This window comes from Sander lucioperca, chromosome 20 (genome assembly GCF_008315115.2).
Source record: "Sander lucioperca isolate FBNREF2018 chromosome 20, SLUC_FBN_1.2, whole genome shotgun sequence".
NCBI classification, from domain to species: Eukaryota; Metazoa; Chordata; class Actinopteri; order Perciformes; family Percidae; genus Sander; species Sander lucioperca.
The window spans coordinates 10,137,051-10,161,318 of NC_050192.1; the positions used below are offsets into that span (position 1 = coordinate 10,137,051).

A 24,268-nucleotide genomic window follows, 5' to 3' on the forward strand; every position below is an offset into this window, starting at 1 on the left:
AACATCCTGTCATTTTATTTATTCATTTACAGTTTTATGATCAGTTAAAACACTGGTCTGTGTTTTGGTCTTGCCATCGATTACCATGGCGACAATCAAAGCATTCAGTTCAGCCCTCTGAGAAAGTACAGCAGGAAGCAAATTCTGCTTCACTTTGCCAGAGGGCCCTTGTATATTTATATACAGTACATCTAAGTTATTGATGGGTGAGAAATGCCTGTTCAAATTCAAGAAGAAGCACCTCATCCTCTTTAATAAATTCAAGCTAGTTAAACACACACACACACACACACACACACACACACACACACACGACTGCTGCTGACTACTGCCACAGATTTTCCTCCGAGATTTACCATAGGTCAGCTCAACAGCTGCTCATCCCCTCAGCCACTCAAACAGGACCAAGGAGCAAGAGCCAAGCATAAATACACGCCAATTAAAGAAATAATTAATCCAAGCAATCAAGCTTCCCCTGTCTTTTCCTCTTGCTACTTTTTACTGACAGATTGAATGCCATTCATCACATCACTGACAGTTTTCTACTGATTAATGTACTATTAGAGAAGGTGAATTGAATCAGTGTTTAAGTGCTGGGTGGAAAATAAATCAAGGATGAACAAATCTCCATGGCAGTGGATGAAAAACAAAATCCTGGGGATATGCCAGCAAGGGAGGGCCAAACAAACAAGGTGCAGTGCTATAATTTGGCTCTATACTTAAAGTAGCAATGTCAAATGCACTAAAAGAGAACAATAGTGCCATACATTAAAGTAGGCTTGATTTCTAGGTTCTACATGTATTTCCTCACAGAAATATACATCTATTATAATCTACTAGACATGGCAAACTTTGTTATCCAATATGCCCACACAGATAAGTAATATTTGATTCCTATATACATTCATCTGTATAGCTGATGCGGTTTAAAGCTTCATCTTTATTTGCTATCTAATACTAAAAATATACTGATCACTCTTCTTTTGCTGTTGCTCATATCTGACCTGCAGCACTGTCTGGATCTTGGCAGAGACGTCGGCCTGCTCGTAGAGTTTGATGCCTTCATTGTGGGCCCCGCCTTGGCACTGCACTGCGATCTGATGCAGGTGGGTCAAAACCACACTGTGAGCCTGGGCCACTGCCTTGAATTTATCAAACAAAAGCTCCAGCAGTTCCAGCAGCAGCCTGTAGAGGGAGCCAAAGAGAGTAGAAAGGGAGGGCAAAGATGAGAAACAAGGGACGGAGAGCAGGAAAGTGGGGATAAGGACACGAAAAGGAGAGAGAAAATGGAGAGATCAAGAGAACTTATGAGAAGTACTACTTAATAGAAACAGAACAAAATAAATGTGATACATATTTGTTTCACTTTTGGAACACATTCATTTTGTAAGCCAGCACAACATTCACTCCACATTTTATTGGATAGGACAATGCATTACTCCCACAATAAATCACTTGGCCTTGGATTTCTATACAAATAATGCAGAAAGCCACCAAGGGATTCAGCTTCTGTTGTAATATTAGAGAGAAAAATTAGACTTACGAGTGTGTTACAGTTGACAGTTTCTTTTTTCCTATTACCATCAAAGACCATAAAAAGTATCCACAGCCCAGAGTATCGCCACAGTTAGAGACAGCTTTGTATGCTGCTGCATGTTTGCCTTACCTCCAAATTCATGGTATCCATCAATAATAATAATTTTCATAGGTAATGTTCTAATAACACAGTCCCTGCAGTTGTATCAAACATACAGTATACTAATGTGAAGAGATTGTGCATTACATTTTGCTTTACCTCTTCACTGCCACTAGAAGTATATGTATTTGTGCAACCATGCATTCTAGTAAATGATTGCTACTTCACCATATGTACCTACACAATAAAGGTAAACAATGTGTAATTGCAAAACTGCTATGTCTACAACTCATGACTTGATGTAAGGTAAACTCTAGCTCTCCTGAAGGAAATGAGGGAAATAACAGAAAGCAACAGATAATCTAAATCCCAAAAACCATCACTGAGTGCATTTCACATCACCAATTAGGTGTTTCACTTCAGTGTTTTCATTCACATTTTGTATTCAGCAGATACTCACAGCTATTCTTCCTACAGTAATAACCTGGCACCTGGGCTGGATATCGCAAAATTCGTGAGCTGCCCAACCTGGACTCAAATAAACAGCTACTCTCATTAGTTCTAAATGGCTCTGGCTGAAGAAGAGAACAGAGCCAAAACCAAAAAGACCTTCAACTTGATCTGAGTACCACGCTCTGGATTGGAAACTCAGTTGCCTCATCAACTAATGCTTTCATACAGGCATTGCTATACCTGCTTTCTGCACAAGGACAAAGCTTTCAAAGTAAAGAGGGAACACAGGTTACATTAGTTGAGTCTGAATGAGTACCCAGTGCACCCATGCTAGTGAGTGCCCACTTTATTTTAGTAGTTATTACAGTTAATATAAATAGAGTCACACTGTTTGTCTAACACTGGTCTTTTAGTACTCTCCTCTGGTATTTTAATTAGGTTTTATTTAATTGCTGGTAAGTGAAACTTTTTTTTTTTTCAAGGCAACGACAGCTTAAAGCTATAGTGCATAGTTTCTGTTGCCCCCATGAGGAATTCTAAGTAATGACAACAAAACTGTCCGTGATAGCGCACCTCCCCCACCCCTGCCCCATGCAGTTGCTAGTAGCCAAGGAGGACACAGAGGATTAAAAAGACATGATGGACTCTTCAGAAGAGGTAATTACATATCTTCGCTTGAGTTTCTGCGCACGAAAGTAGCCTGGAAATCCAGACCCAAATCTGAAAGATTAAGGGTCTGGCATTGAGTAATGAAAATGGCCCAACTCGAGGGGCAGCACCAAGCATGCATTTGAAAATCTCACTGCACGCAATTGGATAACACTACGACCAATCACAACAATACACGGGGTGACGTATCCAGAGCCCCATACGCTTAGCTACCAGCGGAGCTAACTGGTAGATTAAACTGTCGTCATCTGTTTAGCTCGCCTCTGGCCCGCCTATATCAGATACACCGATGTGTTTGGTGCAGCTCGGCTACAAGGGCATAGTTAATGAGCATCATTAATCAATGCCAGAGTGACTCGCTGAGCAAATTCAAATTGTGCTCTCACGATAACTCTGGATTTCCAGGGTAGCCAGACGACACAATCTTCTGAACATAGCCATACTGACAAATAGAGAGAGAGAGGTGAGGAGCTGATAGTCTTAATTAGCTTTTTAGCAACTCATTAATATCAAAAAGTTAAGCACTAAAGCTTTTAAAGATCTAGATATTGGCAATATGGAAATTTTGAAAACCTAGATTTACATACTTCGTTCTTTTCTGGGCAGCTGAACCATTTTATAATTTTATAAACACACACACAAGCTATGTAACTCTTAGCTTTTACACTCTACAAATATATATGTAACACGCCTTGTAAAAATGATAATGCTGAACTTATGCTGCCCAGAGACTGTGTCAAAGTTCAACTGTATCTTGCCCTCAAGTCTAACTGATCTTTCTAGAACCTAACTAATCAGCTTTTCTGCTGATTTAATTAAGAGAAAACAACTATTATTATTTGTCAGAAGTACAGCAGTTTAAATTTCAAACAAGAAAAGTTGGGACTGCCAAAAACAAACCATCTATCAAGCAGTCCTCAAAAGCACCGGAGCCCATACCTCATTAATGCCAAGTCAATACAAATAACCAGCAATTTAAATGCGGCAAGAAAAGAAAGCATGCTAAAAGTTGTGTGAAGTGGCCAAGGTTTCCTGGGAAGGTATCAGGATAATGTAAAGGCAAGATGGATGTTTCACTAGGGGGCATTTTGGTTGGCTGTCTGTCACTACACTGGCAGTAGCAGCGAGTAAATGTTATTAATGGAGAGGAAAGCAGGCACAAATCACTATGAGCTATAACTCAGTGAATGGAAGATGTCCGTGAGACGAAGAGAGGAGCTGTGAAATGTCAACGAATCAAGGAATTCTCTCTTCCCCCCCTCTTTCATGTATAAACATAAAGGACTGACAGAGTGAACACCAACTTTCAGAAAATGACAAAGAATTGATGGTCATGTATTCATATATGTAGGTGGACACGCATGGCTCTGACCTTGTCACAACTTTTTTTCTGTTCAATTTCAAAGCGCACTCTAACCGTACCCCCACCTTACCCCTTACACGCACACACTTAGACAGACAGACACACACACATGAAGTGTAGACAGCGGAGTCCTCCTCATTATCTCCCAGTGGAGGCCATCCTAATCCATATTGTCTGTTCTTAGAGGCCTCACTTCTCATTTCCCCTCAGGATCGAAGCTGACACACACACGGCTGATGAACAGTTGGGAGAGACAGCAGGGAGCACTCAGATGTGGATGTACAGTCCCTAACTATCTGACAGACACTACAACTGTGTGTGTGTGTGTGTGTGTGTGTGTGTGTGTGTGTGTTTATTTCATTTTGGGAGGACAATGATAGTGTCCATATTAGATTATTATAAGGTTGGTTGTCAGCCACAGATAATGAAATTACAGTAAATAGGGGCCTGCAGAGTGTTTAAAGAACCATTTTTGAAATATTAAATGTGCCAGGTCATCCTGCCATCATTCTCAAATCCACAGAGCAGAAACACATTAACACAAATGTGTCCTTTAGACGTTTCCCAATGACCACTCTACTGAACAGGCAGAAGAAGAAAAAACTGTACAAAAGAGACAAGCAATCAATCTTGTGATCAATGTGCTTTGCTTGTTTTTTTAAATTGGATTTAAAATACTTAGCCTTTTATCTTAATGTTCTTTGATCATTCAAGCATTTCTACTACTACTACTACTACTTGAAAGCTGTGCTCTTTCTTTGGGATTGAGATTGGATTCAGAATTTCCTAAACCAAAAACACAAAGCAAGGAGAAATAATGCTCTGTTTTTGTAATGCAAAATGAAAAAAGGGAGTTCAACAAGTCTGATTTTATGCAAATTATACTGACAGACTCACAGATCAGTGATGCATGCAAATAACGTTGGATGGAGTATCTTACTAAAAGTAAAAATCTAGTGAAAGTGCACTTCAATGTGGCCGATCACTGAGGACCTGAATGAGAACATAAACCTCCGAGAGTAAGCCATGCACCGCCGTATATGCTGTAAAGTGCTTAAATGTTGCCTGCTAGTCTGCAGTGCTATAAAATATAGTGTGCAATATGCAAGACCATTGTTCCCTTCAACTGGTACACTGGTTAGAGTTTCCATAGCAACAAGCCTCGACTTTAAATTAAAGTGTGAACATAGGCAGAACAAGGTGTGTATGCATCCAAGTTGAAACACACAAACAAACCTCTTAAGTGTTTGCCCCAATGCGAATGCTCCGACACAAATACAGTGTTTAGCGCTCACACACATACGCACGCGCAGGCAAACTTAAAACAATCTGTAAGGAGTAGAGCTGGGAATGAGCTACAAGGAGGCCTGTTACATTGCGGTTAGATGAGATTCAGCAGGCACCTGGAGAGGGAAGGCAGACGAGGCCGAAGAGAACATCCCTGACAGAAAACAAGACGTTCCTCTTAAAAAGGTTCAGGATCAGTGGCCTGAGACCTGTGTTTCCCAAGTCTGCTCACTGTATGTGTATGTCTGCAGGAGCTGATGTGACTGCTTTTATGATGTGACTGTGTGTGTGTGTGTGTGTGTGTGTGTGTGTGTGTGTGTGTGTGTGTGTGTGTGTGTGTGTGTGTGTGGGGGGGGGGGTTAACCATGACTTGTCTAGGTTTAAAGCAGCAGAGTATCTGTTTTCATGGTCTGAGGAAGGTGTGCCTCCAGTCCTAGCCTTTACTGTGTTTCATACCTGGTTGACTGTCTGACTATGAACACCGTGGGACTGCATTCAAAACATGTTGTCTACTGCCTTCGCTGTCCGCTCTAAAAAAAAAAAAAAAAAAAAAATACCTAAAAGACGTTCTGCATGTTAACACCAAACATGACTTGGTGATTAATCCAGGTTATATCATTATTTATAAAGCGCTCTACTGTATTAATAAGAATAAACTTTAGCAACCACTGAAGAGAGTGGGCAGCTTGTAGTAAATGACACTAGGGAATTGAGTCGAATGGGAATACTATAAGTACAGAAGAATAAGCAAGCAGGCTGCTTTAATAAAACTCTTGCAAAGATACAATACTGAGGGGATTACAAGTGACAAGTCTTATTAAGATATTATTTTAGTGGTTAAACAGTAGCTGCATACTGCTGCTTACACTGATCATTTTTTGGAATTGTGGCTGATTCTAGTTATTATTTGCTGTCAGGCAACATCATTTCAAAAAGATGGCCTTCATCTTTCCACAGAACTTCCTATAGTTTCCTATTCTTGGCTATCTACTAACTGTATCTCCCATTCTCTCTTATTTTACTATCAAATATTCACCTTCAGTTTTCTCCATTTTTTCATTGATCTGTGGCAATCCTTGCCCTTCAGGGAATTGGTCACACTCTCAAGAAGCCATGGTATTCTAACATAGTGCCTTTCTGTGTCTCATTACTGTACCTGGGCTTGCTCTCCTGGGCCAAGTTCTCTCCTCTCTGGTAAGCATGGTCTGCTATCTGAGTGGTGGACCTCTTGACGATCTGTTTCAGCTCAGGTTCCAGCCGCTCCATTATGGCTTTGATGGTCTCAGGGATTTTCTTCAACTTGGCCAGAGCCTGAAGAAAAACAACGATACAAACACTTTACTTGAAGCAAGAGCACAGAGACACTGAAATAACAGCACAGAACACAAGGGTGGATGTAACATATTGGAGGTGTGGAAATCTACAATTAACAGTGTGTGTAGTGTTCATGTCTACCTTGATCAGGATGCCCATGAACTCAGCACTGTTCTCCTCTGGATCCACCTCAGAGAGCTCCGCTTGGTTTAACTCCCGCACATCCTGCTGCAGCTCACGCACTAAAGAAAGTATGCACATACACATAGGTTAACACGCACTGTACCTGTTTACAAAATATTTACAGGCATAGGGATCCAATTATTTTAAAAGGTATAGCAATCAATGTTAATCTAATACACTTTTTGTTAAATTCAGCGAATATCTCCTCACGGTCACCTAGCTCTCTATTTTCTGTGTGTGCTGAAAAAAAATCTGGTGTTCCCACACAGCCCTGGCTGTGTAATTGCAAAACAAAAAGAATGGTGCGCTCGAGCCAAACACTATTCCAGCCAATCAGCACCAGGTGGCGCGTGCAAGCAACTGATGGGGGCGGGGGGAGAGAGCGGCCGGAGAGGAGTTATCAACAAGAATACCATGGTTTCACCGCTGCAGAAAACTCTGTGATTTCAAAAGGGAAAAAAAACTAATAAAGGGCTCTCCTCATGGACAAGTGAGTAATAACGTTAGCTTTGCTGTTTCACTCTTTTTAATAGGTCAGTTTAACCTCATCCGTTTGCTATTGTTTGAAATGGCTGCTCCTAACCGCTTGGCTTTACAGAAGTAGCGACAGTCCACAACCTAACTTGAGCTAATATCGACATGCCATTTTTCGTTTAGTCAGAGACACTAACAGAAGTGGTTGCTATGAGAATGCGTGTCCATGAATCTGGGGGACGGAGATTTTTGTCTGGCAGTTGAGTTCAAATATCAACAATATTCACGCAGAATGGCTTACTGCACCTTTAATAATGGACAGTTGCAAAAAAACTGACAAAAAAGAGAATTTTTTTTTTTTTTTTTTTTTTAAATTGTACATTCATAAACCAATTGTTGTCCATCTTTATGTCGGGTGTATTGAGCCACTGTTCAAAGACAAAAGACAAAATCCTTGGAGACATGCCATGTCACCTACGCAAACATCTCAAATCTACAATACTCTACTGAGCTACCATTTATACTTTATACATAAAACGGGCGCTTCTTTGATACATTTTAAAACTTTGGAGGTATTTGTTACCTCCTTTGCAGTTTCCCAAACACAGCTACATATGTACAAATCTAATTACCATGATTCAACTATCACCTTTTTAATAGCACACTAAAATTCAACTACATTAATATACTACATATTTCTCTTCTGATCGCACACATCTGCACCTATCCCGTTATCCTCCCCTGTTAATGCTCTTTTCATCTGACTTAGCCACATTAGCGGCTAAATGGAGAGTGGCAGCACTGAATGATGCTCTAATTTCCATTAGATGGGGCCTCCCAATTCCCCATCAAAGCACGTTAAGAGAGTTAATGTTTATGACAAGTTAATGGACTTTGGGTGTATTTCCTCTTTTCCCCCATTCCAACTGTAGTTTTTGTAATAATTATGACAATTACTAGCTACAAATGAGGTGCTCTAATGCTATTAAACAAAATGGCAAGCTAGGCCATTGATGGAAGCTGGCTGCAGTGTCGTGACCACAGTTGTTAGCATGATGGTGCATAGGCACTTACTAGCTAATTGCCAGTGTTCTCTTTGCATAATGTAGGGACAACTGTGGTTTAGCTTTTACTTTTAGGACCACCGGGTGGGTGAATTGAACAGATATTTATAATGTATTAGTGGTAATTCGTACATTTGTGTGTTTTGAGGTCATGACACACACATTCAGGATGAGGGGCTAAGCTGAGTGAATAAAAAAAGAGGTGGAGTAAAAGGTACATAACTGAAATGACAGTTGTAGCCGACATAAGCCCTCAGTAAAGTAGGAGCTAAACGCAAAACAGACAGAGACAGGGAACGACAGGGAGAACTACTCAGGTTAATTAAACCACCACTGGATGGAATAAAAATGTTGGGTTGCATTGTAGCTTTAAGGGAAACCTTGCTTTTCAGGAACCTATCATATGCTAAAATAGAACTTGATGTTTCTATTTTATTATTTCTATGGTTGCTTAGCATCCACAGAGCTAAAAAGAAAACCGAGAGTCGCTAACTTCGAACGCCAAGAGTGGGTGGTGAAAAAAGTGCCAAACTTAATATAAAAACTCAGAAACACCAAGGGAACACCAAGTTATTGCAGGATTAACTTTTTTCATTATCTTCTTGTTTGCGTTCCTGTTCTCTGCCTGCAAGGAATGCAGTGCTGACTATACGCCCCAACAACCAAGAGAGAATTCATACATTGCTGAATACAGTTAAAAGTCTGCATTATCAGTCCCTGTTAAAGCGCTGGTTACCAGTTTGAGCATAATGAATGCTGTTCCCCTGCTGTGATGACAGAGATGCTGGTTGACTAATTGTACAGAAAGGATGATTATAATATTAGCGAGGGAAATGTATATTACGATCATAGTTGAAGATGTTGTGACATATACTGCAGGGATAGAAGTGTGTGTGTGTGTGTGTGTGTGTGTGTGTGTGTGTGTGTGTGTGTGTGTGTGTGTGTGTGTGTGTGTGTGTGTGTGTGTGTGTGAGAGAAGGCTTAGCAATACACACCCATAATGACATGCAAATGGATGTAAGCCAGAATGATGCTAATGACTTCCTTATCACTAAGGATATCAGCACAGTAAAAATAAAATTGCAAACTAAAATCCACACACTTTGTTATCCAAAGAGACCAACAATACTGCTTTGTTGATGTGTTTATCTCTATAATTCTCCTAATGTAAGCCATTCTAATAGAGAGAAAACCATATAACAAATGTTTTTATTTTCATGAAACACCCTCTTAAAATGCACAGTTCTTTTTGCTTCTCTTTTCCTTCACATAATCTCCACGCCTTCTTTTTGCTAAGGCACCTGCCATAAGTCCCTCTTACTCCCCAATCTAATATGATCTAAGGACCGTACCACTGCTGGATCCAGGTGTGCTGAACTGTGATGAATCCAAGAGCTTGCGTGGGGTGGACAGACTGCTGACATCCAACACAGGCATTGGAGATGTGTCTTTGGGAGTGGAGCTGCGAAGAGAAAAATAAACCAGAGACAGTGATTATCAAGATAAAGTAATGTTATTGAATGCTATGCTTTCTGTCTCGTATAAAACATGATATTGCAACTATTATGAGAGGTATAGGCTCAAATAAAAAAATAAATAAAAAAAATCTAAGGTAATAGCTTCGCATCATAAGATATCAAAGTTTAGTATGCGCTAACAGAAATGTGCCCACTAACCTGGCTTTTTCTAACAAAAACAATCTACTGTTATAACAAAAAAAGCTTGCATCTCTGGGTGGGATTTCTGCTGATTTCCAATGAGCCATTTATCAAGCCTTAAGCCGGAGGTGGAAGCAATCCAGGTCCTTTAAATTGTTGGGTATAAACACAGTGTGTCTGCTAAGTGAGTGGGGTGTATGGAGGCTGGCTTGTTGTTAGAGGGGACCCAATACAGGAAGGCCAGGACCTGTCACTGGCTGACCCTCAGTAATACATCACTGTACCTCACCAACCCAGCCACCATAATTACGGCACCCCACACACACACAGACACATACACAAAGTGCAAATAACACTTCAACAGCTTCAACAGTGTGTTCGAAGCCATTGTGCCGCATTATCCCTAATAGGTTATATGGCTGCATCATGAAACTAAGAAACTGGCCCCCCTGGTCACGGAGGCATAGCTTAAGTTATTCTCCCAGTGGCTGCAAAGCCTACTTCATCATTTGAAGCATCATTGGTGGTCACACAGAAACTCTATATGTTGAATTCTGACTCATTTACTGCTAGTAACATTTTCTCCCAGAAGGGTAGGTTTGTTCCCTGGAAACCAAACACACACAAAATAAATAAATAAATAAATATATATATATATATATAAATAAATGTAATTGGCTTGGTTTCCATACAGTAAATAATTGGCAAGTTGTCCCAGCAAAGGAGTAACTCATAATGAATACACATCTATACAGTCAAAACTTTTCAAAGAAGAAAGCCCTTTGAAGGCTACATTTTTTTGACTACAAGAAGGCAAACAAGAAAGTCTTTTGGCAACAGACCAGTTATATATTAGTATATTAGTGATAAAACACTGTAAGAAAATACATTCATGTTTGTTGTGTGGGCCCATAGATGAATAACTACAGCTTTGCAGAATCCTATAGGGATGATAATAAAGGAAACAAAATGAAATGTGATGATTAAATCTCTAATCTCTATTTACTGTATCTTAAAGTTAAAAGGTTATGTTTTAAAATGCAGTACAATCTTGCACAAGAACAAAAGCAATAATAAAACACTTGAATGTGCACAATCAACTGAACAGCCAAGCATCCCCTGATGACACTGAAGTACTATTTTCACATTTCTATTATTGTGAAAAGATCTGGACCCCCCGAAGTGGTAACCATTTAAGAAATAAGAAACTGTCCGTTACCCTGGAAGGCGAACAGCATTTTTGTCCTTGTTCTTGTGTCCTAGGCGACTTGTGGATTTGATGTAGAGGTGTCGGTGCAGCTCATCAATGAGTACAAGGTGGATGTTGAGCTTCTTGCCATGGAGCTCCAGGCGCAGATCACCAAGCCCCTCCACCTGCAGCAGGGGGCCTTCCAAGGACTCCACAGCTGACACCTGCATATGACAAGATACCAGCCAATCACAGGTTAACCTTACTATAGATGTAGATTTCAAGTTTCGTCATGTGTGATTTTTTTAAAGATTATCTTCTGGCATTTGCCTTTACTGGACAACCCACAGTATTAAGCCACAGAAAAGACTGCAGGGAGAGAGATAGGGACAAGACATGACAAAGATACCTGGCCCGAAATTGAACCGGGGACATCACACCAAATGGTTAAAATCTAAATGTAACTCAGTCTGTGGCTAATTTACATAACACTTTCATGGCCAGTGAAAAACAATCATTACACAACCAACACCAGAGGGTGGAGGTGGGAGGGCTACACATGCATTGCTCTTTGAAAGCTCCCCCTTATAAATATAGGAAAATTATGTACAGGAAAAAAACAGCTTGAGGATCTCATTGTTCTTATTGAATTCTTACCCAACAGTAACTGCATAAGGGCTTTACAGAGACAAACAAATGAATGTATCATCCCACTAACCTGTGGTTAGTATTCCTCTGTTGGTGGAAAAATCTGACCAATGTATGGTGTCTAATGGAAATCAGTCAATTGGCAATCAGAGTCAAATCGGCCTGTCAGACCAGCTTTAGATCATTCCATTCGAAACTACACATTCTACTTCCGATGTAAATCAAGAAACCCAATGGTTAGTCATTGTTCAGTCAAAGCCTTATCTATCCCCATCATTCCCTTATTAGGTTAGACAGTCTTCAAGATTCTTCAATTCATGAAGCTCCCTTTTTGTCTCCTATTTCAAGAAAGTCTGCAATGGTGAAGCTTCACTCCATGTTTACAAAGAGATGGACAACCACAATGGCACTCCTTACAACCAGTTTTAGGCCTAATTGATTGAACTGTAAATAAATTAATTAATTTAATTAATTGAATGCTTTATTTTATTTTTATTTTCCTTATTTTATCCTTATTAAAATATTTATAATAATAATTTAATATAATAGATTTCGCTCCAAAGAAATGACCTTACTTCTCATGCCCTCCTGAGTCATGCTCTTTATTTCTCTAAATTCACCCAGTCTCCCTCTCTGCTTCCCTCTTTTCTCAGTGTCCTCAGGAGCAGCAGCAGATGTGGTATGTTTGCAAATAATAAATCTTCATAAAAATGTGCTAGTCTGTATGTGTGTATGTATGTGCATTTATGTGTGTATTTTTAGAGCACTAATGGCCAGATGATAGCGCTGCGAAAAATATTTGCATGGCCAGGGCAGGCCAGAAGGGAATGGGTAGCAGGCAGGGGGAGGATGCTGGGCAGGGTGCATGGGTCAAGTGTGTGTTGATGCAAATGAGAGCCACATTAGTGACAAGATGAGCTGATGCGCTGCATGATCAGCCCCCTTTGGTTTAATAGAATAACTCGGCATGGCTGCAAGACTTTACGTGTCCTGTTTGTGTTTGTGTGTGTGTGTGTGCATGCCTCCCAGATGTGTCTGTGTATGATTATATGTGTGTGATTGTATGACTGTAAATCATTTAACACTTATGTGTGTGTGGTTGGGGGGGGATCTCATTACCATTGGGCTGGGATGACAGAGGAAGGCTGGTTTACATCATTATGGGGCCGGGCCTGTCAGCATAAAGAGGGATATGAAGCCTCTAGTGAATTTTGTCGGGAGCAAGAGAGATGGTGAGAAGGACAGAAGAGAAGAGAAGAGAAGGATGGCAGCTTATCAATAAGCTCTGAGCTCCAGGGGAGGGGGGTGTCAGTATCTATGTGTGTGCACCTGGGTTTTGTGACACTACAGAAACAAGGGAATGGGAGAGGAGGAATAGGATAGGAAAATACTTTTTCTGGAACCAAAGCCAGTCTCCTTTTAAACCAAACCCATGGGGTCTAAGACTGCCATTCAATAGCAGACAGAGAGCATAGTCTGAATTCTAATTGTCAACCCTTAGAGATAAGGCTCACATAAATAAATAAACACACACACACACACACACACACACACACACACACACACACACACACACACACACACACACACGTTATGGAGAGCGAGACACATTGAAGGAGAGATAGAGAGGCTAGAAAGTTCATTCCTGGCTAGTCTACTCTTGCCACACTACACGGCAAAATAATAAAGATATTTACTGCGAGTATGTAAGCACAAAACATGTACAACTTTTTTGTTAAAGAAAGAACAGAGAGGGAAAAATAGACTATAAGGAGAGAAGAGGCAACAGAATGCGCATGTGAAAACCAAGAAGACGTTGATCTGACAGATGAGTGCTGTAATGAGTGACAGCATGATGGGAATAAACACTTCAGGGACTCTCAGAGAAGTGACACAGGCAGTATTACGTTACAGTGGAGAGACAGAGTGAGTGTATCTCGGCAGTATATACTCTAGTATATCCAGAAAAATGCAGACAACACTGCAAAAAAAAGTCTCTAAAGATTTCATATAAACCTATATTTCATCTACTTTGGCTTAGTGGACTGTTGATACATTATTTATTCACGGACTGCATAAATATGTCGCCAAAGCAAAAGGTGTAACGAATGCATCCAACAGGATTTTGATATAGGCATTTAAAATGTACTTTAAAGTGTGCTTTCTACATAGCAATAAAAGTGCACTATCCTGATCAAGTGAAGCGCATTCCAAGTAAGCAAAAAAGAGGCGAAGCGTCCAACTGACTTTGAACTTTCCACAACCTTTCAAAACACGCTGTACTGACTGAGCACAGGTTGAATGAAGCTCCACTTCTTTCCACCCCCACAGAGAGGATTTTTCATGGTCCTTTGGGCATACCGTCATCCCTCTTTTTTCCTCCTCCTCAGATAACCCCATTCTAGCAAACTAATTATTACCTATTATTAAGTCTGAAGGAAGATGTGTGGGTGTGAAAGAGAAAGGAAGAGGAAGTAAAGGAAAGGAAATGAGCCTGGTCACAGAGCCTGGTCGTTTAGTTCTCAATACCATCCTCCAGCTCCCCTGCCGAGCGTACTGCAAAACACACATCAAAAGAACAAGAGTACACGCAAACATACACACCTGCAGCACCCTGACTGCACTTAGATGATGTTCTCTTGAAGTAAAAGAGTTGCACCCACTAGACTGTTCAAGGCTAGAAAAGGATTCTTCAGAGGGATGAGAGGTGCCAGGAAATCAATTTTAGCGTTAACACTTCATAGACACTGGGGTTTATGTATGCGTACTGTGCACACCATGGGTCACAGAAGCATGTCACTGACTTAGTACTGCTTCATATGCATTTACATGTGTCAATAGGTTTTCCCACAGCTTCAAAAACGAGACAAGAATCTGTTCATTTTTCCATTTCTCACTTTCTTAAACTAAACCAAACCTATTTGGATGACCAAATCTATCAAGCGCTTTCTTTTTTGTCTTTTTCTGTCTGTCTGCCTCTCTAACTAAAAAAACTATACAGCTCACACATACAAAGATGCTCCTGTACAACCACATTTCTGGCCATTAATCTACTCACCAGCATATCTGTGGCATGAAGGTAGTGCTTGCTTGCCATATATGCCTCCAGCCGTTGAGGGACCTGCTTGATGCTTTCGATTTCATCCAGCAGCTGGAGGACATGCTTGTGCTCGATGCCCTCTATCCACAGCTTCCTTAGTTCATCCCTTTTGCAGTGGAGAAGCATCTTACAAGACAGTAGGTTCTCCTTCACCTGCAGGAAAGAGTGAGTTCAAATAAAAAAAAAAGAAGACACAATACTTGTCCACTAGGCACATTTAGGTGCAGCAGTACCAATAAACAAAAGCATTTTGGAAGTGTAGATCAAGCCATTACTACAAATACTGAAAACACACTGTTCTAAGTAAGTCACTCCTTACTTCGGAGTGGTCCAGTCATACAAAATCCCTACCATACAGGTTACTTCTCGAAGAGTTTAAATAGTAAATGCATGGCTGACCAATGGTTTAAATACTGTTTAATTTCTGGGTATGACTGCTAAAAAAAATGAGTTGTTGGCAAGTCAAGAATGCAAAATGTTCATTCTCATGAGCTCAGAGTTTGCAACCCCGGGATGTGAAAATAGGGGGGTGCTGTTGCCACACTACCAAAAGCCAGAGCTATAAAGCAAGGTACATGACAGCTATGCATCCTTTAACCAACCCCCTTTTTTTCCTGCAACAAACTGGATTTTTTAAGTGACACAAAATAATGGGTAACCATTATAAAGGTGACATAACTTCATAACATTAATAATTAATAATAAAATAAAATGTAGAGGCTTAGCCCAAGCTTTAAGCCCCTGAGGTGCTGTTCCACGGGTAGAGTAAATGATGCACTTTTTACCTTTTTGATCAATGAAAGTCCAAGTCATATTTGCAGTTAAAACCATTGGTTCCATTTATTTCCATGAGATCTTAGTTGGGTTTCCAGACAAATCACTGCTTGTGTGTATGTCTGTGTAGTGTTGTGGTGTTGTAGTGTTGTGGTGTTGGTGTGTGCGTGTGGTCAAAAACTGTATGTGCTTCCGGGTTGCACCCGAGGAACCAAAGATTGGTTCCTATTTATACCAAGGGCACTAATTGGCTCTTACATAAAACTTAAATACCCCTAAAAGAAATGAATGTGTAATCAGTGCAGAGATTGTCTGAAATGCCAATGAAAGTGATCGTGTCCCTTGAAACTTTTTTCAAACACTTGATTTACTGGTGTGGGAGACATTAATACTTGTTTGGCGTTATTTTTTGTACTGCACACCTGCACAGGTGTTTCCACTTCTGGCTGATTAGCTTAGCTGATTTGAGGTTGGGCAGAGCTATGCTGGGAGATTGCAGAGGTAAAAGCAGAAGGAAAGAAAAAGACACAAGCACACATTGGCAAATAGGACTTTTTGTGACAAATTGACATGTTACAGTATGAAAAGTACGGGTGTAAATAATAAAACTGAATAATGGCTGAATTCCATTTTGATGTTTAAGTTTCAGGCTCCTGGTATTGTGCATGCTGGCTTACTCTCACACCGCCATGTGGAGCTGGGTGATATGGAGAAAATCAAATATCACAATATTTTTTAACCTCAATATCGCTAATGCGGCGATATTGTACGGTTGACTTTCACAAAATATTCACACAATGAGATTTTTGATAATTGTCAGTGATGTCGATATAATGACTAAGTGGGTGAAGGCAAATAATAGAACAGCTAGAACAGTCTGGTAAGTTCAGAAAATTACATCATTTTAATGTAATGTAGCCTTTAAAACCAGGAAAAGACAACACTTGTGTCATATTACGATATCCAAAATTTGAGACGATATCTAGCCTCACATATTGATATCGATATATAACATTGATATATTGCCCAGCCCTACCACCATGGCTAACTGGGATACTTGAATAGATTGGAGCCATCATTAATGTTATTACTAACACCATTACTTTGACTATAACAAGTCAAAATGTCTGCAGGCCTATGCAGTGGTGAAAAGTTATTCTTAAGTCATCATTTAAAGACAGAACTGTGCCAGCACACCTTGGTTAAAATTCAGTTTACCCTGCTAAGAAAAAGCACTAGGAATACTGCATGTCTTTTTTGCCAAATCTGTACTGGCTTACTCATGGAGGGGAATGAGGGGTTGACCTCCACATTTTCAATGTTTTTTACAAGTGTGAAAATTATGTCCAGAAGCTAAGGATTCTGACTTCAGCTGACGGTTTTTAAGTAGGCAGTTTTCTTCATGGGTGAATGTGATTTGTGTTAATTAAATCTGTCTTTCAGTCTTAGAGAATAAAAAAGCCTAAAAACTGAGATAAGAAACCCTTTCTGTGTATGAAGAGTAAAAATGAAAATGAAAAACGTGTTTGTTTTTTTAATTACACAGCTAAGAATGACTGCTCTGAAATCCATCAGAAACAATGTAAGCATGAATTCTAGTTATGGTTTTCACAAACCCTCCAGTGTCCATTTTTTGTATACTAGTCTCTCATTTCTACCTGTTTGATCTTGTTGCGGGAGCTGGTGATGCGCTCGGTGATGCTCTGGTAGGTCCTGATGGCAGTGGTTAGTTCAGCATAGTGCTGAACAATCAGCTCATCTAAATCCCTGTCGCATGTCTCAAAGGCCTCTTCCAGACGACCCTTCTCTGTCTCCCTGTCCTGCACATCATCACTGCTGGACAGAGTCCTGCATCGGAGAGGAGGGAAAGGAAAGGTAGAATTCAACTCATAATAAATACTTATCATGAGACTGAATGAAGCATCAATGTTAGAGTAGTCCCAATGTCAGACCTATCTCCACAACGCTGTATCAGCGAATGTTGGAATGTAAGTAAGTAAATAAAGTTTAGTTGTATAGCACTTATCACAGACAGAGTCACAACGTGCTTCACAGGCCAAATAAATGAATACATTATAACAAATCGATAATCATAAAAAGCACAATAAATCACAGTAAATCGTAGTAAAACACAAAAGCATAAAATACATAGGAATCCAGTCAACAATGTGGTTTAACGAATGGAGAGCAGAGACCATCAGGAAATGGCAGTTACAAACTTTGTTTGAGCTTAGTAGGAGCATATATAAAGCAATTGGCATAAGGTAGAAGAAGAAAAGTGACTTTGTATGCCATCATACAGTTTAGACAGCATGGCAAAAATGAACAGGTAAGTTGGATCTAACAGCAACAAAAGTAGTGGTGTTGTCAAATATAGCATCATTTCACATATTTCGCAGAAAAAGCTCATTTGATCCTAGTTTTAAAAAAGGCATCTTCTGTTTAAATTATGTAAATCAAACAATGTATTGTATTATACTGAAGTCCCATTGGAGTACTTACAAGGCCCCCATGGATATTCCTAATCATTACATCTGAATACAGAAATAAGCCTCTGTGCTCTTACAAAATAAACTCAAGTCAAACTTTCAAATCCCAGACAAGTCTTTTCGAAAATCTTCGCAACTTTTACGAAGAGACATCTCCAAGCTTGTTTCACTTCGTTGAGCCAATTGGAATAAAAAAACTGACCCAACTGTACACCGTGCAAAATATTTTTCGTCCAGTTGTTTCAGGAAAACACTGCCTTATATTTTTTAGGAAAACATTGCCTTTTTGTGACACGAATAATCGATGAGCTTCAAGTTGTGAGAGCCACACACTGTGGTAAAGATTCAACCTTTCTCTTCTACTTCAGGAATAAATAAAACCGCTGTTAATATTAACCGACATATAACTTATATTGTAAATGAAAAAAGCAAAGGTGTGAGCTTTACAACACAGAAAGGATGTTGCTAACGTAGCAATTAGCATAAAAAGCTAGCTGTCAATCAGAGTCTGAGAGCAAAGGCGAGCACAGTTCAAGGGCTGTCTGCCGTCTTAACAGCGCTGTATGGTTAATATAAAGAGTGTGACCAACCTTACCTTATGACAGAGATGAGAAGACCAGAAGGGTCTTTGTTTTTGGTAACTGCAGTCCTGTATCGCCCAGTCTCAGCTGCCATTTTTCCTGCTGCGGCACCCAAACAGGAAGACAGAAGCGCGAGGTTACACGAAGGAATTCTGGGAGTTGTAGTTTGAACATGGAAGGTAGTTCTGTCAGCAGTGGTGCACACTGCACATTTTCTTTTCTGCTTTGGTCACATAGACTGTATAAAACAGGGTCACAGTCACACATTTGAAACGTATGGTGTAACTACGTTGATAAAGGGTATAGAAAATAGTTTTAAATAAAATTTAAAAAAAAATTTGGTAGTTAAATTCTCTGTGGGGTTTCTTTATTTGAATGGAAGCAGGTATTTTACACCCAATGTTCCAAATTTGAGGGAGTTCTGGGTTGTACTCGGCAACTCAAAACTTAAACATGACATGATTACAGTTGTTATCATAAAAAAATGTGTAGACACATCAGCCATTCAAATAATCACATTTTAATTTGAAAATAATTTTGAACTGTATAGGCCTATGCTTACAGTAGCCTAATTGTTCTGCATGCACGCATCCAGTATGTTGTGCACAATGGTACAGATACTGATTTAAGTTGCTGTGTGGTGTAATGATAATGTATACGATAATACTATACGTTTTATATTTATATTTTAAGTAATGTTTTGTATACAATACAAATATCACAATAGGAAAACCTGTTTTATTTTAACATTTCCAATCCAGTCCTCACTTGACTGATAAAGGAAAGGCTGAGCAGAAAAGAAAGGAAAGAGACAGTGTGTCAGTGAGTTAATAGCCTTCCCCATTTAGAACATATACTGCTGGATTTGGCAGGGCGCTCCTGCGCTGTATCTCTGACAATCTCTGCTGTACCAATGAGAATGGAAGAGGGCATTGATTCTGGACCAAAGGGGGTCGATTCCCAGCAGCCTGGGTCGTGATTGATGCACTGGTGGACTGACGAGATAACATTGTGGGTGATCTTTGTGTCTCTTGCAAAAAAAAAGAAACAATCGCTGTGTCATGAAGGAGCCACTGTTTTTCTTCTGAAGGTGCCTATGCTTCCCAGGTCCAAGTTTAATTTTGAAGTTCTTATCACCTTATCCTGCAGCCCATGTCCCATCAGTCCAACTAATCTACAGGGCTTCTTTTCTCCAATAATGCAGCACCAAGGTTATTTCTTTCAGCTTGATGTGTGTTTGGACAGTAAGTGATTGCTTTGACTGACTGACCTGTGTGTGGATTAAATACAAGGGCAATAAGGTATTTGTAGGACATGCCCTTATGATCTGTTAATATATAGATCTAAATGCTGCATCACAATGACTCTGTGTCCTTCATCTAAGGTTCAGTTAAGACAATATACTGTAGAAGATGGTGTTTACAGCACATTGAATAATTAGCCACTTTAAACAACACAACTCAATCTGTTTAAATTTTAAATACATAATTATTGTATGTTGCTTGAAACAGCAGCTGCCATAATTATTTTATGTTGCTTTTTAGGAAACAGCAGCTGATCTGGATTAAGTAAAATGAGCTCTTTTAGCAAAAGCATGCAATTAAGCAGGTACTTTCTCTCAAATATGGTCATTCAAAAATTCATGTCATAGGAATCTATATCGATGTAATTTTTCAGGTTTTAATTAAGTGATGAGTCCGTGTTAATGTATAATAATAGCTTGGATAATTATCATACGAGAAAAATAGAAGAAGAGAAGAAGAAAAGAAGGTTGTGTAAATACAGTATTTTCACCTCTCCAATGACACCCCTTGGAAACTTAACAACATGTTATCCCTTGGTGATTAAGAAGAAGATACTTCTTTACTTGTTTCCATAGAAATGCGGATAAGGGAAACAGCCAAACACTGCATCTATTACTGTATGTGCCTTCTGGATTTTTCACATACTCTTGAAATGGATCAAACAAAACATGTGTCTCATATATTTGACATAATGTACCACCTACAAAAGGATACAGCCCCTTAAACTCATTTTATATTTTAGGTTTCATCCAATTTCTTTTCCAGATGCGCGTGATTCAACTGTTACCTTCATTGAGTAAAGCACTCAATTCTGCAGAGATGACACAGAGATGTATTAAATTAAATACAGATGTATGGCTGTCTAATGTGGAAATACCTCAAACATCACAAGATCAAGGCAAAGTAAGAGGTATTGCCACAAAGTAGTAATAATACATAAAGGCTAAGATGAAAAAGTAAATTTCCTAACAGACTACAGCGATCAACCTGACCACCTCAGTTTTGGATTATCTTCTTGTGTGATCATTGCTTTGAGGTAGCAGGTTGTCTAACCAGTAATAGCAACAAAAGCAATTTGTTGGTGTGCCACTGGGAGGTTTAAAGCAACAAAAAGTATCAAAAGTTAACAGATTCACATTGTTGTATGGAAGGAGGACATGCAAGGTGTGAAAACAAGATAATGAGAATGATGCAAATTATATTCACATCATCAGACAAGTAGGTGGCAGTAACATATGAGAAAAATGCCACTGAACATGCAGGAAAACCTAGTTGGCTCTCCCCTGCATATAGTCATTGAATGAAATATTACCAAAAGATTTACCAGATCACAAAGCAGCATAATTGCTCAGTATCAAAGTCAGGAGTCAGTCTTAATAATAATCATGTTTACTATAATAATTCTGTCATAAACAACAAACTCCACACTTCAACCACGCACTGTATTCAATACTGCCTAAGGCTTTTCAGAGTGCCCTTAGGGCATTACTGCACATTGTAATTCTTCATTACGTAATATGTTCATGATAGACTTGTTGTAGAGATGAGGCAGTCCCTTTGGGGAAATCTGTCAATGACATTATGACAACACTTAAACTCTTCGGATATTATCTCAGATAACCACAGAAAATCAAAAATCTATGAAACCTCAAAATCTGCATGTATTTTATTGTGTTGTTTGAATAAAGGTAATATATCCAAATACATACATTATAGATAGTATAGTCTGTCCAAATTGAAATTGACTCCTAGCTCAGGGACATGGTCCTGGCCTGAAAACCTGGTCATTACCTTGTCCAAACGGTCAGTGTTGAAATAACCACTTAATGTCATCAGTTGCTTTTTCAAGACTTACCACCATATTCCCAGTGATTGATATCCTCTCCTTCACTCTAAAATCCTTTCTATCTTTATCTTTAGCTTTCTTTTCCACTTTGCTCATATAACCTTTATTTGTTTCTTTCTGCACATACAGCACATGTCAGCCATTCTGCTAAATAGTTTTATATTAAAAATATGTATTTGATTAAGGTTTGTATTGTGTAAACGATTTGAATTTGCTAGTCCTCTGTGTATATGGATTTTTTTTAAATAATATTACAGTACACACAACCACAATGAAATCTTAAAAAGATTTTTATTGATTTATGCTTGCACGGCATTGCAAACATACACAATGCAGAAAATGCAAAAACACAAAAATCAGCAGAAAAAAGCATTACAAAAAACAGCATTAGATTATTGTGTGATATATCAAGTTTAGAGGATGATTCTTATGAACTGTCATTCCTTATAATATCCTCTCTCCTCGAGGCATATCAAATTTCCAGCTGCAATTTTATGTCCTGCAAGGGTGTATAAGATTTTGAAATACATATGTTATATACTGTATATGGTATAAAGTAAAAAAAGAACGTTTTTTTGACTCTCTAAATGCACCTACAGTTGATGGGGTTTTGTGTAAATAAAAATTTAAATCAATTATTTATTTAAATCAGTGCATTTACATAAATGCATACAATAATATTATTGGCAGAATGTAAAAAATTGCAAACAAGTGCAATTAAAAGAATGGAAACTTTTCTACTTTGTTTTACCAACAAATTGTCCTAGGAGAAGGGCTCAACTTCTGCACAGGACAGAGTTCAAAGCTGCTGCTTTTGGAACTGAGGCTGACAAGAATCACCGAAAGGGCTATATGTTCCAAAGCCACCATCAGCCTGTTATGATTTTTGGTTGTCAATCTCAAACTGGTAATTTCTTCCCCACTGCACACCCTGGTCAAGTTTATCACTCATTCTGATCACCTGCTTCCAAATTGTTTCAAATGGTGGGATGCTCACCACTGTTGTTTGTCAAATCAGATCTACGTTGCTTTCAAGCATTTTATGCTTTCTTCCTGCATGCTTACTCCTATCATGCTTCATCTATCTTCTGTCTTTGGTAATCTGCCTGCTTGCCCCTTTGGATTTGTTTGTCTGTTCTGACTGGCTGCATGTTGCTGAATGTAAGCGTCCTCTCTACCAAGTAAAGCCTTCTTTTATTACATTAGTTCTGCTTCATGAGTCAGCTTTTGGAACTGTCCACACCTCTGGTGCTGAATGTAGGATTTCTTTTGTATTTCCCCTCCTCTACTGGGAGCAGAAGGCAGATTTAGAAAATGAATAGCAATACTCAGACACTCATTGTGGAAAATGAAATTAACATTTGATGTCCACATTAATTCCCAGGAATAAATACTCTGGTATGCAAATAACAAAAGCGTATAGTGAGAGAAATATCAGTTAAGTGTGTTTGAGAGATGTCTAAAACAAAGTGAGGAAAGACAAGAATGGTGAGCAGAGACATACCCTCTTCAAGAGTGGTTTAAACATGATGTCAGCGCGATGAATGGAAAGTGCTGCAGAGAAATCATCAATTGATGGTAGGGAAAGACAGCAGGGTATGGAAACTGTATCAGAATTTCAGTGGAAGTGGCTAGCATGGATTGTGACAATTTTGAAGGGTCAAGTGACGCAAAATGCTCTAAGTCAGAGGTCTTCAACAGGTGGTCTGGGACCCCTAGGGGGTCCTCAGAGTTACTGCAGGGGCCCTGCCAAATTATTGTATTTATTTTTTTTTTTTAAATGACAAAAATTAAAATGCCTTCACTTGAATCCAACATATCATTAGCAAATATAAATCAACCTATTTGTGAAAAAAACTCACTGATGATAGGCTTACTATCAACAGATACAGTTAATCCTAAGGATTCACTGTGCCACATGCATGTTTAACATTAAAACATGCTTTATAAAATCATGCCAACAATTATTATTTTAATAGATTAGTATTCTATGCAAAAAAGGTATGTATAAAGGCTTTAGGCCGCCCTACTCATTATTGTAGGCCCAGTTTAATATGCAACTTAATTTTATACAATATGTAATAGTCTGCTCCGTCTCTGTTTCACCACTCCCCCAACTGGTGCCGTCAGACACCGCCTACCAAGAGTCTGGGTCTGTCCGAGGTTTCTTCCTAACAAAAAAAGGGAGTTTTTCCTTGCCACTGTCGCAATAGCTACTGCTAATGCTTGCTCTTGA

The 24,268-nt window shown here is 39.2% G+C and overlaps 1 protein-coding gene across 2 annotated transcripts in view; it reads right to left on the reverse strand.

Annotated features, from left to right (window-relative positions):
• exoc4 (exocyst complex component 4) overlaps nucleotides 1-19,037 on the reverse strand; it is a 118,384-nt gene extending 99,347 nt beyond the window's left edge. For both annotated transcript variants that reach the window (XM_031313356.2, XM_035995963.1), the window contains exons 1-8: nucleotides 18,897-19,037; nucleotides 17,471-17,660; nucleotides 14,997-15,191; nucleotides 11,321-11,514; nucleotides 9,796-9,905; nucleotides 6,864-6,964; nucleotides 6,565-6,719; nucleotides 1,005-1,185 (exon numbers count right to left, since the gene is read on the reverse strand). In XM_031313356.2, coding sequence (XP_031169216.1) covers nucleotides 1,005-1,185; nucleotides 6,565-6,719; nucleotides 6,864-6,964; nucleotides 9,796-9,905; nucleotides 11,321-11,514; nucleotides 14,997-15,191; nucleotides 17,471-17,660; nucleotides 18,897-18,976 — 1,206 coding nt within the window. In that variant the 5' untranslated portion in view covers nucleotides 18,977-19,037. The remainder of the gene's footprint in view (nucleotides 1-1,004; nucleotides 1,186-6,564; nucleotides 6,720-6,863; nucleotides 6,965-9,795; nucleotides 9,906-11,320; nucleotides 11,515-14,996; nucleotides 15,192-17,470; nucleotides 17,661-18,896) is intronic.
• Nucleotides 19,038-24,268: the final 5,231 nt, after the last annotated feature.